We start from the raw sequence: 19765 nt of genomic DNA, 5'->3' as shown, positions 1-19765 counted from the left end.
TAAAGCTCATTCAGGAGCAGTTCCTGTGTCCTGAAACAAGGCTGTTTCAGGACACAGGAGCTACAGAAATGAGAGGGACTGCAGATAATGATGTTTCTCAAATACAATTCAGGCATGTTAGTTATTTAGTTTCTACTTGCAAGGTCAGATATTTTTTTCTTGTGTCTGTTCTTATGGTTGAGTTAGGAAAGCACTTACGAGGCCTACTTGAAACTATATCTGGCTCTCCCACTTTATTTGCATTTTAATAGCTAAATTGAAAAACCTTGGCCCAGTCAATAGTCTGTATTATGCACCATGCTGATATACGTCTAAAACAAACTTGCAAGTAGGGTTGTCATGGTACCAAAATTCCAGTAGACAGGACCAATTCCATCTAAATTTCATGGTTCTCTGTACCAATTTCAGTAACATTAGCAAAAATTGTTATAACTATTTTACTATTTTTGAGTGGTCGTGAGTGGATTCTGAATAACTTAAACACCTCTGATTGGCCATTGCATTCATGCGCTCAAGAGATATGTCTGTAATTGTTACAATGATCAACACTTCAAAAACATGTAGAAACCTTTGACACGCCTCACAGAGCGCTTACACAGAGTGTTTACACAGATACATACGGGAATGTGTGGAAGCAGTCGCCTAACAGCGGGTATCAAATATACTCAGTACTCGGTACTACCGGTACTGCAGAAATGCTGGTATTGTCACATTTTAAAAATTTCAGTACCGTCTTGGTACCGAAGCAGAGGTATTTTTGACAACCCTACTTGTGAGTAAATAATTAAAATTTGTTAACACAATGTCTATTTGAAATGCTGTACTAGATGAGTTACCAAGCAAGTTTACCATATCAGAACAGCCATAAGAATGGAGCTGAATCAGCCGATTATGTGATGTTAACGTCAAAATGTATTAGATAACAAATCATGCACTATGATATAAAATGTTTTGAGGTGACAGTACTGTACAAGGAACTGCAAAAATAAATGTTTATTTAAATTCCACTTGAAGTGGCTTGATGAGTAGCAGTTTTCCTTGATTAAAACATGAAGTCAGGGCGGCACATACTGTATTGCAGTGCTTATCCAAATGCCATATTTGACAGCCACAGTTGTATTAAATTGATTTTAAAAGATTCCCCTATTAGATTTAATTTGAAACTATAACATTTCTGTAATAAAACCATTTACTGTTAATACAGTAAAACAGTGAAACATTTTTAGTAATGTTTATGATGTATAGCCTAAAAAATATGATTATATTTTTGTGCATGGCAGCAGTATCATCTCCTCTTCTCATCAGTGCTGTTTATTTAGGCTGTCTAACTGTTTGACCTGCTTCATATCACCTTAAATGAGCAATATCACACGAGCAGGAACACAATATGGCTCAGCACGGCTGTTATTACCTTCAGGCATGAGGCCTCGTGCTGATATAGAGCCTTTGCACATGACTTTGAGTGTGATATTGCTTTTACGTGAAAGAGACATCATTCACCCCAATGGAAATCCAATGAAAACTTTTTTTTGTCAGCTGAACCCCTTTGACATAAAATATTTTCTTGAAGTTCTCTGATATTTTTAGTTGATATAAAGAATTCAACAACACATTTGCATGTTTGTCAATCTTTGATGTTGATATATTAGAATTATTTTGTCATATATTTGTGATTGTACAGTGATAAACATTTAATCTCTTGGGAAAACTATATTGGTTCTTGTAAAGACTGAACCCAAGTGTGAACACCCTTAAAATGCAACTAATTCTATTTGGCATCAGAGTGTGGTATCTTTGTTATTATACTCATTAAAGGTGTCATCGAACGTTTTTTTACAAGATATAATATAAGTCTAAGGTGTCCCCTGAATGTGTCTGTGAAGTTTCAGCTCAAAATACCCCATAGATTTTTTAAAATTAATTTTTTTAACTGCCTATTTTGGGGCATAATTAGAAATGTGCCGATTCAGGCTGCGGCCCCTTTAATTGCTCGCGCTCTCCACCCCCTCTCGAGCTCTCGACTCTATTATTGCATAAACAAAGTTCACACAGCTAATATAACCCTCAAAATGGATCTTTACAAAGTGTTCGTCATGCATGCTGCATGCATACATCGGATTATGTGAGTATTGTATTTATTTGGATGTTTACGTTTGATTCTGAATGAGTTTGAGGCTATGCTCCGTGGCTAACGGCTAATGCTACACTGTTGGAGAGATTTATAAAGAATGAAGTTGTGTTTATGTTTAAAATATCATGTTATCATGGATCATGTTAGTTATTATTGCTCCATCTGCCATTTTTCGCTATTGTCCTTGCTTGCTTACCTAGTCTGATGATTCAGCTGTGCACAGATCCAGACGTTAATACTGGCTGCCCTTGTGCAATGACTTGAACATGAGCTGGCATATGCAAATATTGGGGGCGTACATATTAATGAGCCCAACTGTTACGTAACAGTCGGTGTTATGTTGAGATTCGCCTGTTCTTCTGAGGTCTTTTAAACAAATTAAATTTACAAAAGAATTAGGAAACAATGGAGTTTGAGACTCACTGTATGTCATTTCCATGTACTGAACTCTTGTTATTTAACTATGCCAAGGTAAATTCAATTTTTAATTCTAGGGCACCTTTAAGATAAGTATAATAATTTTATTTTACACTATAAGATACTAAATGCTAATATGTCTTAAATTATTCACTTTCAAATGTTATTCACGTTTCAAACATTTATTTTGGCAGAAAATTCCAGGGATACCTTTAAGTCTGTTTTTAGTTGACAACACGTTTATAAACGCGTATAAAAGTGACACGCAGAGATGGTGTTCGTGTGGAGCAGCATTTACTGTTTTAATAATACGCCTATTTTTAATTTTTCATTTTATGATTTAATGATTAAAACTTTTCATCAACTCACCAAACCCACTGCAATTCTCTCACAAACCTCAAGGAATTCATGAGACGCGTTTGAGAGAACCTGCCCTATATAGTGCGAACAAGTGACCGAATTCAAATTCCAGTTTTAGTCAGATGTAGTTGGTATTTATAATTTAGTGAGGATAATCAAGCTATTTAAATCCCAGCTAACATAAGATTAGGGTTGGGATTAGACACACCCATGACATGCACCATTTCGGTGTGCTTTCCCTTAACCTCCATACGCTCTATTACTTTCATGCTTGCACAAACAAAAGCTGTTTTTGACAGAAATGTATTAGCGTTACATATGACTTCGCCCACAAGAACATTTTAGACTACTAATGTGATGTCATTTTACGCCGGACTGCTTCACAAACGAGGGTCAATTCAACGCTGAATTTGCACAAAAGATTAAAATGACGGCACATGCTAGTTGATGAGTTGAATCAACTACATAAATTTATCCACGAACCATTCAGAAACATCCTGATGCATTTTAAAAATTGTAACTTCTTCCTGAGTCTCTCCATCAGTGTCCAACTCCGGTTTGAACAATGTAAGGCTGAACACCGTTCCTGACATTTTGGTCTGCGTAAGATTCTCCAGCTTTGTTGTTGTTGAGCAACCGAAGTGCGAGCTGTTAAAGCTCTGCCCTCTTCTGGAAAAAGCAGCTCATTTGCATTTAAAGGGACACGCACAAAAACAGTGTGTTTTTGCTCAAACCCCAAAAATTCTGACAAGCTATAATAAATGATCTTGTGGGATATTTTGAGCTGAAAACTTCACAGACACTTTCTGGGGACACTTATATTACATATTGTGAAAAGAGGGACCACGTCTGAAACGAAACTGATTTAGAGTGCCTTGTTTAATTCACATTTAAAGCACAGTGTTATATAAATGGTTTGTCAGAGCTTGCTTTTGCATGCTTTTGTTGACTTGTGCAGTTTAATTTTCACACTTTATTACTAGGCCTATTTACTGTATGCTGTGTGACTATGAAGAATGATTACCTCAAAATGATCAGTATGCAGGTAAATCAATTATTGTGCCATTAGCCTAATAATACTTAGAATAATATCTTGGCCATCAGACAGGGCTGTATCTTACTGACCAATACTATAAAACAAAGAATCAAAGTCAAGCAGTTCATTGTCTTTAGCCCTTGGCGGCATTTGTTGCTTTGTCAACATTTTTTCAGTGAACCAAAAAATGGTCAGTTTCTTCCAAGAAACTGATTTGCTCTGCTTTGCAAATCGCCTGTTCCCTTCTGAGTATCCCTCTATTGACTTGCCATGAGTAGATAGCCGGTCATGGGGAAAAATCATTTAACGGAGGTCCTCAGCTGGCACTAAATCTTTTCTGAGAGAGATGAATTGTGGAGAGGGGGAGGTGACTTCCGTCATGTATTCCGTCAACTGTTCCTCACTTGAATAAACATCAGTTGTATTCCTTACCTCTTCAGTGAAGTCTACTCTGCCCATTGCTTTCTCATCCTAAAAGTACCCATGCTTATCTTAAATTTGGTTGATCTTTTACTTTTGGCTAAAGTGCTTCTTGTATCCCCCACTTTCTGAAACCGATTTTTAAAATTTATATTTAAGCTTATATTAAGCAGTTTTAAGCATAGTTTAGGGATGAAGGTAGCATATTCTTCTGCCACATATGCATTTGTGCTTTTGAATTGAGGGAAATGAGCCATGAGCCAATGGTGTTTTCAGAAAAGCAAACTTACATTTACTGTATATGGAGAATCAATGCTACTTAGGGCTGGGCGATATATCGCATGCAATTGTCACGCGCATTTCGTCAGTAAAGCCGGTTCCCTGATTACCGCGAAATCGCCATCACCTCTTTCAAATGGAGCGCCATTTAATAGACAGAGCCATAGATCACTGACAAGCGACGCAATATCGCGTTCATTATCGCAGATGAATCGCCTTCGATAATGAACGCGACATTGCGTAGCTTGTCAGTGAACTACGGTTCTGTCTATTAAATGCCGCTCCATTTGAAAGCAGGTGATGGCGATTTAGCGGTAATCAGGGAACCGGTTTTACTGACGAAATACGCGTGACAATTGCATGCGATATATCGCCCAGCCCTAATGCTACTGTGTATTGTCACGTAACGTGTAGTGGAATTAACACGAAGACGAAGGAGAATAGGAATACTAGAATTTAATGATACAACTCAGGAGAACAGACAGATAACTCACACTAACACATCTAACATTGATGAGAACAGACCAGGAATGAGGGAGAACACAAGGTATAAATGCATGGAGCAAACAAAGGGAACTGATAAGGTAATAAACAGAACAGGTGAAGGTAATCAAACAATAAGACAACACTGGGAAACTTGGGTCACCAGGAAACACCCCACCCCTGAACCTACCTTTAGTGATTTATAGTGCATATACACTTTATGAGCACATGCGTTCCCTGGGATCAAACCCACGATTGCATGATCACATGATTGCATATTTTTATATATTGCAATGCTCTGCCAAGTGAGCTACGCGAAACCCGAAATATGACGCAGATAAAAGGGAACAATGCATTAAAATGAAAGTGTCCTGTTGTCGATAGGGGCGCAACTTTAGCAAATGCTCAACTTTAGTAAACGCTTCTACGGGTCGTATTTCAGGGAAGTGACAAACGACCTATATAGGCGTATTGGTTGGAAAACATTGTTGCAAATTTTGCTTAGATGATTGTGAGGTCAAGTTGCAAAAAAATATATCACTTTTCCCCCAATATTAACTCAATATACACCCAATAGTATTTGAGAAATAGTTTTACAAATTAGCATGCAAAAGTGGACATTAGGCTATATCTAATGCTTTGGCGTATAGAAATGAAACTTGGTACCTGTCATCACAAGCATTACCTGAAAGTATCTTCACAGTTTCAGAAAAGTGCCACCTACTGGTCATTTATATTTTTGCTTTTAACTTCTGAACAGTTTGACCAATTATGAAACTCATCTCTTTAGATTCGATGCAGCTAGCCTGGTAATACCAGACTCTGCTACTTCACTTTGCTTCGTAGACAGAGTCTGGAATGGCATAATAGAGAAGTGTTTTCTCTCTCGCTAGGGGGCGCTTGTCTGAAGTTTAAAATCATTGGTTACCCGTAAGCCAATCAGATACGTTTAGTTATGACGTATGTTATGGGCCTGTACAGCCGCATCGAAGCACAGACATCATGCATCGAACTCAAATCTATGATTGAACTTCCACTGTAAACCTGTTGTAAACACATGATGATGCGAGCGAAATACCGGAGTGAACATGGCTGTAAACGACTTTTGCAGATTATGCGAAGTTAATGCATCCCGAAGTTTGCATCCCGTGTCTCGTTTCCCATTTCCGCGGTCGTTTCGGTTTTCGATTTCTCTAACCTACAATGTAAAACTCGGCGCTTAGCATTACGTCACGGCTCTCAGCCCGCCCTCTGTTCGTTGATTGGCCCAGCTGTTTCCAGACCGGTGGCAAACACAAAGCTCTGACGCTGTATCAGACTGAGTACAGAAGCGAAATGAAATTGAGCGGAAGTAGGAAGTCTGACGTAGTCAGGCTACGATGCAGCATGCAGAGTCGAACAGTCGGCCAAATTTCCTATGTCAGCCATTTCTGACATATGCCATTTTGAATTTTGTAGAAAAATGCTGTATTTTAGTATATTAATATTTTGCCGTATTGATATGAAAATTGGTATCTTTCGACAATAGTTCCTGAAGCTACCTGTCGAGTTTGGGGTTGGCACACAATTATGCAATAATACTTTTGGCTTTTTTAAATTCCTCTTTCTATTCCTTGCGTCTTACAGAATCTGATCAACAGCCAAAAAGAATCACCTCAATGCCACAACCAATAAAACTTTATGTGATTGGTGGGCTTGGCTTAGCCCCATAATTGCTTCTTACAGCTATATTTACAGATGTATTTACAGAAGCAGGTATTTTAAAAATAAAAGTACATTGTAAATACACATTTACACAATAATTGCATTGTATCAAATTATTAATCTAAATGTTAGTACATTATTTATATATATATATATATATATATATATATATATATACATTTTTTAAATATGATAGTTGATAGATTTCAAAGATCCTGGCTGCAGTGTTGATTCTCATTTCACATATTACTTTTATAAGGACATTCTCAACAACCTGGAGAATGTGGAGTCATGTGACCTGGAGGAAGATGATCTCATGTTGGATTTGGACTTGTCTGAAGATATATCATTCCACAGTGGTGAGTGATATAGTTTGGCTAGCATTCTCTTGAAATTGTTTCTTTGCCATGACAGTGTTTGACTTGAAAGGGAAAAGAAGAAAGTAGAACTAGTACACTATATAGTTTTATTCAGGAAGTTTCCATTAAATTGATTAAAAGTTACAGTAAAGATATTTATAATGTTATAAAAGATTTCTATGTAAAATAAATGCTGTTCTTTTGAACTTTCTATTCAAAGACTTCTCTAAAAAATATATATCATGTTTTCTACAAAAAATATTAAGCCACAAAAACTTATTTTTTTAACATTGATAATAATAAGAATCATTATTAATAATTGGTGGATGATAGTTGATGACAAAACAGGCAAATAAATCCCATAGACTTATTTTTCAGGATGGACACTAGCCATATCTAGAGGCCTGATTATATTAGAGAGGGGAATTTTATTTGGGCCAGAAGCAACCACCTTGCAACACTCTAGCAAGCACAAATGTTTTGTAAGCCACCCACAAAAACATTGTGGTGGAAAATTCTGCACTCACAAAACTAGTTATTGATATACTTATATATGTTGTAGACACTGATGGGATATCACCTTATGAGTGCTCTGAAAAAGATGGCTGGCCCATTCAGAGGAGACGACAGCAACACTGGGGCAGGAGTGAAAACAGGTGACCATTTCATTTATGCATTTTGACATTTTGTGGAATTCTACATTTTATATCACAATGTGCAAGCAACTACATAGTCATAATTGTTTTCAGGTTAGTACTACTCTTAGTACCACAGAGCTGAAGCTAATGACATTTAGCATAAAGTCTGGTCCATTCTGGTCCATCTTCTGCTTAATCTGGAAGAGACTGTCTGACTGATGTTGACCAATCATAGTTTGTTTTGATTTTTAAAATGTGTTTAGGGGCAGAAATATAATAGATTTATCATTTACTTGCTTTGTTTAAATGCTTCAAAGAAAAAGTAAAAGAGTATCTTTCAATTATTTAATTCCACGTAAAACGGCAAACGTAAGGACTAGTTCTTAAAGGGATAGTTCACCCAAAAAAGAAAATTATTCCATGATTTACTCACCCTCAAGCCATCCTAGGTGTATATGACTATCTTCTTTCAAATTAACACAATCGGTGATATATTTAAAAATATCCTTAGTCCTCCAAGGATTATAATGACTGTGAATGTACTGTAACCCCAAATTCTGAAGACATTCTGAACTATCCCTTTAAGCAGCCCAGTACCTTGTAAACATGACTTTGTTCCCAGTAAAATGGCAAAAAAACATTGGTTTATTGGAAAAATGTGCTTCTACCTCAGGGTCAGAAATTAACTTTTCCATTAAGGGGCAATATTTGCATTTTTTTTTTATTATTATTATTTTTTTTTTTACCTTTTGTAGGGCAATTTTTTATAATTACCTTAATTAGAAATGGATCTGTATTGTTTTTTTGTTTGTTTGTTTGCTTGTTTAATATACTTGTTAAATATTTAAATTTAACTAGTTAAATGCCATAGACTGTTACCAATTTATTTTTTTTCAACATTAAGAAAAGCCATCTTTATACTGCAAAGTTGAAAAGCATCTCATATTCTGGCTATAGACGAAACAAGCTAAAAAGCAAGAATTTGTTATTGCTTTGTATGGATTAGAAAATTGAGGTTTCGCATTGGTTATTTCAGTAACATGAAAAACAAAACAGCTATTCAAACTCTGAATAAATTATATAAAGAAAGCGAGCAAAGAAAACATAAGTGGTCCATGACTTCAGTCTAATGTGAGTTATGCACTTTTGCAAAAACTCCCGTTATAATCAATGAAGCTGTCTACACTGCAAAATTAATCTCTTACTTAAATCTTTTCTGCACTTTGTTGTTTATGATGATGAGAGAATTTGAGAATTCAGTCAGTGAGTGTGTGCACTGAACAACTCCACCATTCTCCGCGATGACAAATCAAAACGCCTTTGATTGGATGCTGCATTAATAATCTCAACAGAAACGTGGGTGATTGGTTATAATGCTCAATGCTGCAAACCACGCATGAAAAGAAATATGATGCAACATGAGCAAATCTACTGTAAATGTTATGCTGCAATCAATACTTTTCGTTAATTTCACATTTTACTTTAATCGTGATACCCAGAATAGATGTAGCTTTATTGTGCAGGGGAATTTTTTGCCCCCTTATCTTGAATTTGCTGGATATTTTTGCTCATTTTGGTATCATTTTTGCCCCAAGCCCCTATTAATTTCAGACCCTGCTCTACCTACATTTTTGTAAAACTCCAAAAACACACCAATACATAAAATTTGCTCCAGTTTCCAGCTGAAATTACCACTAGTGGCAGTAAAACACCAACAACTTTTATACCTTTTCACCCAAATTATGATTACACGGGCAGATTATCAATTAATAAAGACTTACAGTATTTTCACCCATTTCCTTGCACTAAACTATGTTATGATCTCAAAACATTTTTACCATAGAGCATGATTTGTAAACTAATACATTTTGACATTCATATCACATACTGTAATCAGCCCCATGTGTGTATTTTATGATCAGTATCTCATCTGGTACAGCATTGCACTTGCGTTGCGGAAAGTACTGGTATGAGATTTTTCTCAAAGTCAAATGTTAAGAAATCACAAATATGTGCTCATTTTACATTTTAAGTTGCTTACTTGTAAATGTAACTAACAAACAACAATTCCTATAATAAAAAAAGAAAAGAAAAAAAAATCATTAATACAAACAGTTGGAAAAAAAGTATCTTTTTTAATATTACATACTAGCAAAACACTGCAACATTATTTTTAAAGTATAATTCCAAACTGCTATAAGCAATACCTTGTGAATGGCTGATGAGATAAAGATTATAACAAATCATCATTACCATTCATTACCTCCAATGCAAACTTTAGCCATTAAAGACATAATAACTAGTTGGTACAGCAAACAAGTGTCTCTGGAACTATTTTATATTTGATCATTAAATCAGTGTATAATGGCTTATGAGCATACACATTGAAAAAGCAAATGCATGGCTTATAAATAATTATAAAAAACAATATAAATGTATCTATAACTGTTCTTATAATGTAGTATAGATCTTAATGAGTCTTTATAAATATATTTATAGAATAGTAATACTTGCTTATAAATAAGTATAAATGTGGCTATAAATCATTATAAGCATGGTCTTCATAGAAAGTGTTACCCATACGTATTTGTCAAAATGCCCGTCTTTACAAGAATCCTCATAAACACAGTCATTTATGTCTTAAGTGAATGTTAACAGTTGAGAATGAAAATGTATGTGTAACAGTATATTGAATCCATGCTTTCAGTCTTAAAGTGACAGCAGCCTAATACAGTATACCTGCAGTCATCTGTCATTAAGATTTTTGACATACTTCACCCCATCTGAAAGTGTTGCAAAGCGTTGAAGTAGTAGAAATGTTTTTCCAAAGAGCCTGGGTTAGGCAAAAACCTATGCACCCTAATTTAGAAATGTATCCAACTCTTGCCATTTTTGAGTCCAATATGAGTCCAGATTGTCTGTGAACAGACTGTGAGAGGTCTGCCGGCGAGCCATCTGAGACTGAAAAACCTAAAAAAAAAAAAAAGTATATGTTTTGTAATGAATACCCACATTCTGAAGGCAGTCTTTGTTATAAAATTTTGTTATTTACAGTTCCAGTTTTCAAGCTTTAGTCCCCACAAGTGCATTTGTGTCTGTTTTATATCTGTTTAAAAAGCTAATTTGTCTCAGAAAGCCTCATTCTCAGCATACCTCCTACATGCCTTTCATCTCCAGACTTAAAATATCAGGATTTTGGGATATCATGGCTGTCTTTGGACAGCTAACCTGTCTAAAGATTTTTTTTTTTGTGGGCTGAGGCCTGGTACATGCTTTCTGATCGCTTTCTCTTTGTTTGACCTACAGAACTGACATTTTGCAGTCGTTTGACGGGTTTAGGGGACAGGGACTGGAGAGTTCAATGTCAGATCATGTGACACTGGATGAGCTGACGCTGAAACTCATGGTTCAAGACTGCTCTTCTGTCAAAGAACAGCTGCTTCAACTGAAGGCACTGCTTCAGGTCAGACACAAATACATGCTGTGCAAATGTAACCTTTAATGTCTTTTTTCAGTGGTGTCCCAATACTGTTATAGCTACTTTTATATAACTGTGTTGTTATTTAAATAGCATGTCGTAAGGCTTATTATGACATTTCATTGACAGATTTCATTGACAGATCTATTTTAATTGGTGATGATTGTTCATACCTAAAATATTTGTAGAATCCCATAAGCTTAAGTTTTATATTTTGGTGCTTAATTTGCAATTGAGATCCAGGCCTTCTCGTCCAACTTAACACTTACAATAAGGTCTCATTTGTTAGAATTAGATGCATTAACTAACATAAACTACCAGCAAATGTTCATGTTAGTTAAAAGTGCATTAACTAATAAGTTGAGATTAACATTAACTAATATTAATAAATGCTGTAGAAGTATAGTTCATTCTTAGTTCATGTTAACTAATGTAGTTAACAATTAACTACAAATAACTTACTAAACTTAACAAATGAAACCTTATTGTAAAATGTTAGCATTTTATTTTTCTTTATTATACTCAAATATTATTAATTTTCATTAATAAACTTACCTTATTATTTAAGATTACATCAACAAAAGTCATTAAGTGTTAGATAATGTAGAAAATTGATTGAAACTATCCTTTTTACAATGTAGTTGTTACATAGTAGTGGATAAGGAAGGAGTAGTTGAGGTGAAGATCAAATTCACAGATGTTTAATGATGACAAAAACAAAGACTTAGGAGCATGCAAGCATAGAACAATCCAGGATAACAAGAAGATAGTCAAAGAAGAAGAATAAACAAACCCAAGGGGTAAATCCAACGTAACGGCTTTGCAAACATGCTTAGACTATAAAAGAGAAAGACTGAACTGAAACACAGTGCTACAAATACACATGCTGCATCCCAGTTTGCCTTCTTAAACTATGCCATAAAAGTATGTACTGTTTTTGTGAAGAAAAAGTACATACTTTTGAGTGTGTAGCAGAAAGCTTGGGGACATACTACTTATTACTTAATTGTGTCTTTAACAGACCGCTCTGTTGCTTTCTTACATGGATCCTGTCACCAATTAAACTATCCTGTCAATCATCTTATCACAGTTAATATCCGCCACATTCAATTTAATTTAATTTCCTACCGTATCAGAGAGAAACTTTGATCTGCCAGTCGTGCCTCTTTCATATGTTTGAACTGTTCTCATGTTTTGCATAATGATGCATTTAAAAGTTAATGAACAAATGTAGCTTTATAAAAGTTCACAATGTTGTTGCAGATAAAATTTAATGTGGATAACATTGAATAAGTATTTTTTTCATCAGGTTAGATACTGATTATTAACCACACAAACACTTTTTATTCATTTTGTAGTTCTAATCGAATCCTCGTGCAACACACTATGAGTTGTGGGCAGTATTAGCGATTAGAATGTGCGTGGATAGTATGCGAATTTTAAAACAAGTTACTAAACAAGACACAGGTCAGCATAATGAGTTACCAATGATACAAACTCAAGCACATGATGTGAAAACAGAAGCAATGGGAACAAAATACAAACTGAAAGTTTCAGAAGACATAGACTAAATGTGACAGCAGTCTATTTTGTTACATTTTATAAATTGTGAATCCAGCTGTTACAATATAGCTGCTGTTGCATTAAAGTAGTCCTAGGGGTTATATAACAAAAAGTGCCACATGTACACAGGAAACTTATTGTCTCCAGTCCCAGCATTTGGAACAACACTTTGACCAGAAATAAACTGAAATTGGATTTATTGAGACAAAGGAAAAATAATGAAAACACAAAATACTTGAAGATGGAGGAAGCCCAAAATAATAAACAAGTCTCCTAACTAAATGTTAGGAATGTAAATTTCCTATACACGTATCAAGGAATTAAATGAACAACAATTAAACTTCCCTGACTTCCTTGCTAACCAGTATATATAGGAGAAAAAGGTAGTTGATCCAAACAAAGGCCTTGTTTACACCTGTATTAAAATGTGTTTTCGTCATTCAGATCACATACAGGTGTAAATGGGGTCTAAAACAGTTTGAGCTTGTCCACTTTCGACCACTTCCAGAACAGTAAATCTGCTTCTCTCTGAAAAAGCCCATATATTTACCAATCCATAGACCCTCCCCTCAAAGAAATCAGGACAGAAGTAATTTAAAGTGGACAAAAGAGGATTAAAACACCAGGTGTAAACAGGTATCTGTCTCCCTCTTCTACTTATGATCCGATCGAGCAAAATGCATCTTAATACCAGGTGTAAATGGCCAAGATGGCATCCACTTCCTAACTGATTTCCACAAATATTAATACATTTTTACTGAAAAGTTCCCAAAATCTAACTATTAGCCATTGACTTGTCTTATAGTAGCCATTGACTAGTCATAATTTTACATAATTTCAGCAAATACTCTGAAATCACAATAGAACAGGGGTCGTCAATTAAGTTTGGCATCGGGCCAAAAAAAAATTCGCCACTAGATGGCGGGCGAGAACATAGTCAAAGGATAATTTAAGAAATTAATTGAAAAATGCAACTAGAATTGCCTGTGAAAAACTGTTACAGTGTCTTTTGTAACTGGTATTGAGCTGTTACTCCGTGTTAAATCTTGTAGTTGGACCGTCATTAACAAAAAGCCACATTTGTGTGGCGGTGTCTGGGTTTTACACTGGATAAATTAATAAAGTGGAGTAGTGACCTGGCAAGTATCTTCATTCACCAACTTGCAACACAGACCGCCTTGCTAAAACACACATATGTGGGAGATGCGGAATGGATAAAAATAACTAAAAAAATAAAAGAGGACTTGATTAAGCCCATTAATGGCATGTTTGAGTCAAGCTCTTAACAAACTATGTTTTATTTCTTCTTTCCATATTGTGAATAATAAATGTGTATCATTTTAATTTGCTTGTTACACAATGGAGCCTAACTTATTGTAATAATTATTTGACATAGCCTATTGTTACACTCAGAATTATTCCTTGGCATCCTCACGTAGGAAACTGCATTTTTTTAAAATTGTTTGTGTGATGGAGGTACGCTATTACATCGTATGCAGTGTGATGTTAACATTTAAGATAGCTGGTGAGAGAAAATGGCACTCTCAAAGAGTCTAAAGAGGAAAGTTGACAATGAAAATGGGGCATACAAAGAAGAATGGAAAGACAACTATGCGTTCTTACCTAGTTTTGTGAATACAAAGCCAGTGTGTCTTATCTGCAACAAAGTTGGCGTTGTTTTCAAAGAATATAACACCATGTCTACACCGGACGCGAGCGGCGCGATGCGACGCATTAAAAGATAATCCATTATAATCAATGATATTGACTACTCTGGATGCGGCGCAACGCAAGTCACGCGACACAACACATTCCCGACAGTGAACGGATTCCACGTTCTGTTTCTGACGTAGTCCAAGTGCTTTGCAATGGTCGGTTTGTCGCGTAACAGCGTATGCAGCTTTTAGCTGTGGCGGCGCAACGCAACACAGAAAAAGTCGCGTCCGGTGTAGACACGGTGATAATATTAGACGCCACCACGAGACGAAGATCTATTTCAGAACCTTTAAAAATAATCTGGGTGTGGGCGCGGGCCAGATATTATTGCTGGCGGGCCAGTTTTGGCCTGCGGGCCGTCTATTTCCGACCACTGCAATAGAAGATGGCTGACATTCAACAACAGAAGGCATAGAGAAATGTCTAGTGCAGAAGAAAAGGAGAAGCTGTGGGGAGACAAGTCTCTCATTTGTCTCTGTCTCTCTGTGAGGCATCAGCTGGCCTTGCTGGCCTTCTCCTTGCAGGAGCAAATCATTGTAGCTGATGTTGCCAGGCAGCAAATTAGCACCAGGTGAACACAGTCAGTACCTGTGAGAGCAGTAACACAGCAGAAACCTTGGAAACGGAGAGAAACAATAACAGCAGAAAACAGCACATCACCAGGGGCAGTAATACATCTCAGGATGTGACATATTTAAAAGCGCATCAGAGATGTGTCCTGCTTCTGTATGTGCATTACAAGAAAATCACAGGGAAAGAGGTATAAGTCTTTTCTAATTTTGGCACATGTAAGTCTTTCTTCAGCCCCATGTTATCTAAAGAGACAGTAGCTACTTATATTTGCCGTGCTGCTTATATTTATCAAGCAGTAAAGATGGTCCTTCCTGCACCCAACACAAGGCGTCTGTGGATGAGAGTCCAAAACAAGGACTGGTGGGACGTTTTCCTGTTCCACTCACAGTGGAAGGAAATGACAGTCATTTATGACAGTTTATTCAACAACAGCTTGTTCCATGCATCATCTGTCATTACGCCATTGCACATGCACAGAACTTTCACTCATGCCTTACTAGTGTTGTCAAAAAATAATGATATTTTGATAAGTATTGAAACTGAATTATCTGAAAATTCTTGCTCTCTTCTCCACGACGGGGAAATGGCACACACCTGCCTCCTGTCATTCACTTTTCTCATTTGCTCCAGTTGAATAGTGCTTGTATTGAGCATAATTTTACTCATTCCTGCAGGTTTCATGCTCACACCAAAAATGTGCACACCTCTGATCTATATAAGTGCCGCTCACATAAAGCCGCCTCTCAAACAGCAAGTACCAAATTGACTTCTTTTTCATGGTTTTTGCGCTTAAACTGTCAAATAAATACAAAATTATGTCAAAATACCCATCTTGCCAAATATTCAGATAAATAAAATCAGATTTGATGCATGTTGCGTAACACTATATTGGATCCGTGCATGAACTCTTAAAGTGACAGCAGCCTAATATACCCACTGCTGTTTGTCATGTTAATCAAATAGCAATAGACAGAAAAACACTTGCTGCTCTTGATTAAATAACTTATGTAACTTTAATTGTAACCATTAATCTGGTTTTGCATCACATTATGAGATAATAACAAATGATCTGTATGGAGTTTCAGTATATATGACAGTTTTCATTGTGGTATCGAAAATGGTATATTTTTCAAGGTATCATATTGAAGTTGGAAATTCCAGTATCGTGACAACACTAGCTTTTAAAATCCAAATGAAATTTTAATTGAATTTGGCCAATTAATTCTGATTGACATGGTTACATGTGACTTTTTTTTATTCCAAATGTGCTACAAATTACAATCACATTATTAGGGTCCATGTAAATGCAGCTAGTGTTGCCATCTTGCTACTTCCAAGTTTATTAACTGCAAAAATTGGCTCATAACATGGAAAAGAAACCAAAGATCAAAGATACTTGTAATATTATAAGTGGACATGGCAACACAGGGCTCGAAATTAACTTTTTTGCTTGGAAGCACTGGTGCTCCAGCTACGAGCACCACAACTAATATTTTTATATGATCCTGAATTCTTTGCCCACCGTGTTTAATTAAGCTCTCACGCTTAAAATGTGTGAGTTAGTGATGTGGTTATATCCGCGGATAATATGTGGCTTACGAGTGCCAAATAATAAAAAAATAACATTACTATTAATTGCGTGTGGATCACGGTTGGATGAGAGATAAATCATTAATGTGTTGATTTTAATAAAAACACGGAAATGTCATTTCACGGTAAAATGCAACTGTCATCGGTAGTTATACAACATAATTCAACATAAATAATAAAAAAATAGTGGATACCAAAGAGGTTAAACTATTTTCCAAAACATGGTTAACAATGACAATCAATCCAACAGATTTCACTACCTTTTCATTACAGTTTGAAGAGCGAGAGGCACACGCGTTTGATTAGTCATGGTATTTACTCCTCACATTAAATCAGTCAACCCCCCCCCCCCACCCCCTTTGTCTTAGCAAACACTATAATTCTGTCTTCTTTAGTGTAAAAGCACAAAACAAGTATAAACATTGTCATTATGTTTCATTATAAATCTTGTCAGTTCATCCAAAAATTGTCACATAAATATTACCATAATTTAAAGTTAAGATAATTAAAACGTTCCCTATTAAATTATAATTAAAGCTTTCCCAGTGTACAGTAATGTAATCCTAACTTCTTTTATTGTCTACTTTTAATTTTCAGCAAATTTATTTAGCAGTTGTGTTAGACTATGCCAGAGTCATCAACATGTTTTTCCTCCACTAAGCTCAGATCCTTATTATTTTTTAGTAATTCAGAAGATATATTGACTTGATATCTTGAATGAATGCTGCGGTTGTGTTCAGAGATGCAGTTTTAACGCCATTTAAAAAAGATTTAAAAAAATCCATTTTGACACAAGCTCAACAAACAACAACCATTAAAATCAAATCAAAACCAACAAAACATCATTCCCCCACCACAATTACTTTCCTTTGCTGACAAAATATCAATATCAGTGGCTACAGCAACAGATTTCTTTATACGATCTATATCAACACAGAAAAACTCAAGACACCTTTTTCAATGGGTGGTAATTTGTTTGATGCAAGACAAAGTAATGGTGCCCTTTTTATAGAAACAATTATTAGTTTGCTGCACTTTGATTTTTTTTTTTTTTTTTTTTTTAAGGTTAAATGTGTGACGACAGGAACCTAACAATGAAGTACACAACAAAGATGTCCTACTTTGTATGCTCCAATAGAAACATTATGAACAAGAGTCGAGTCCAGTGTTTGTAGTCCAACCAGTGTTTGAACAGAAGTGACTGAGACCCTCTATTTCCATTCATAGTCCCCCTAGTTATCTTTAAAAATCAGGATGAGGAGAGGCTAGCTAGCCATGCAAGTAGTGCAAATATCCTGGCTATTTAGACTAACTCTGTCCACCATTGTGGGACTAGTCACGTGGAGAGTAAGAACAGTCGATTTAGCTGTCCAATCCCATTCTTCTCCCTTTATTTAAAATAAAATTAAGAAAATGATCAAAAAGTGGAAATAAAGTGCCTAATGATTATTTAATAGTAAGACTAATGTGTTTAAACTACACACCCCCATGTCGAAAGTGCAAATTTTGAAGATGGTATGTTTATTTAAAAAAAAAACTAATAAGTACTAATACGTTTCTAATAAGTAACTAGATAAGAATGTTTGGGGTGTGAGTGTGCGTAGTTAAACATCCAGTGTGTAAAATTTAGGGGGATCTATTGACAGAAATGCAATATAATATACATAACTACATAACTATGTTTTCAGTGGTGTATAAAGACCTTACATAATGAACCGTTATGTTTTTATTACCTTTAGAATGAGCCATTTCTATCTACATTGAGTTCGCCATTTTGGGCCGCCATGTTTCTACAGTAGTCCTAAATGGACAAACTGCTTTACAGAGCGCATTTGCTTGACTGGCTACTCTCTTCTGTCTCAGACGACATCTTTGCCATCATAGCTTCTCTATGTGCTTCGAAAGGGAGGGGTGAGCGATGGCCTGAGCCATTGGTTGCAATTTGCAACTTCACAGCTAGAAGTTGTATGGTCATTTTATGTTTACTACAGACCTTATTTCATTTGCAAATTGAACCAGTGGCAAATTAGTCTTCCAGGTTTTATGTCAGACTTGTCAGTTAAGTGTGACTGTCTGTTGAACTGCTTATGATCTTCACTTACCTGTTAGGTTGCGATCTTGTAGATCATCAATCTGAGAATTTTATCTCTGTGTCTCACCTCCAGTTTTATGACACTAGCAATGTATTACCCCCAACTCTGCTGTTAATAGATACACAGACATGCTGTGAGCATGTAAGATTTGCTGCTGCTGCATGGATAGGCATAAATAAAAACTGTAGTAGATCTAGACAGGTGAATCTGGAGGTGATGGGGAGTTATATATGGAGAGTAATAGAGATGTAGAGTAATATTGTCAGCCTGACAAGTCAGTTTAAATACATGTGTATTGCCACGATTGGTCAAATAATTAGCCAGTTTCATTCATCATTACTGCAAATAGGTAATTCTGATACATGCAACGACTGTCCATTATGACATGTAGGCATTTTTGTCTTTATGTACACAATAATAATCTTTTACATTGTAATTCTTTTATTTTTAATATTTGGCATGTTTGTGTGCTGCTGCGCTTCTCTGTGTGTAAAAGGCAGAATGTGCGCGAGTTGTGCACCCTCCTATAGGTGCATATTACTAACGTGCCCTTTAAATACTAATAATAATAATAATAATAATAAATAAAATACCATTGACTATAGACCATGTTTTTGTAGGTCAATGGACAACGCACCTGAACACACCTCGTTTTCAGACCAACATGCCCATGGGCGAACAGATGTCTGCAAGTGCATTTGTTATTTAAACAACATGTGCGCTGCACGTGAAAATGATAACTGTCTCGGGCTGAAACTAGCAAAACACACTTGATGTATGATAGGGCCCAGTGTGTCATGTTTTGTGTTTTGACACATTCTGAGTTCTGTTCCATTCTGTTGCCTTCCACTTAACTGTCCATTGGAACCCCAGGGGGAGTTCCATTTCTCTCTATCTACTGTCAGTAGATAGAAACAGGAAGCAA

The 19765-nt window shown here is 36.0% G+C and overlaps 1 protein-coding gene across 3 annotated transcripts in view; it reads left to right on the top strand.

The window, feature by feature from the left end:
* Positions 1 to 19765, top strand: part of ccser2b (coiled-coil serine-rich protein 2b) — an 86862-nt gene that overhangs the window by 38763 nt on the left and 28334 nt on the right. For all 3 annotated transcript variants that reach the window (XM_048169920.1, XM_048169919.1, XM_048169921.1), the window contains exons 4-6: positions 7090 to 7189; positions 7752 to 7845; positions 11134 to 11290. In XM_048169920.1, coding sequence (XP_048025877.1) covers positions 7090 to 7189; positions 7752 to 7845; positions 11134 to 11290 — 351 coding nt within the window. The remainder of the gene's footprint in view (positions 1 to 7089; positions 7190 to 7751; positions 7846 to 11133; positions 11291 to 19765) is intronic.

The sequence above is a fragment of the Megalobrama amblycephala genome, linkage group LG20 (assembly GCF_018812025.1).
Source record: "Megalobrama amblycephala isolate DHTTF-2021 linkage group LG20, ASM1881202v1, whole genome shotgun sequence".
NCBI classification, from domain to species: domain Eukaryota; kingdom Metazoa; phylum Chordata; class Actinopteri; order Cypriniformes; family Xenocyprididae; genus Megalobrama; species Megalobrama amblycephala.
Note: the sequence above shows the minus strand (reverse complement) of the source record. Positions and strands in the feature narration are given on the sequence as shown.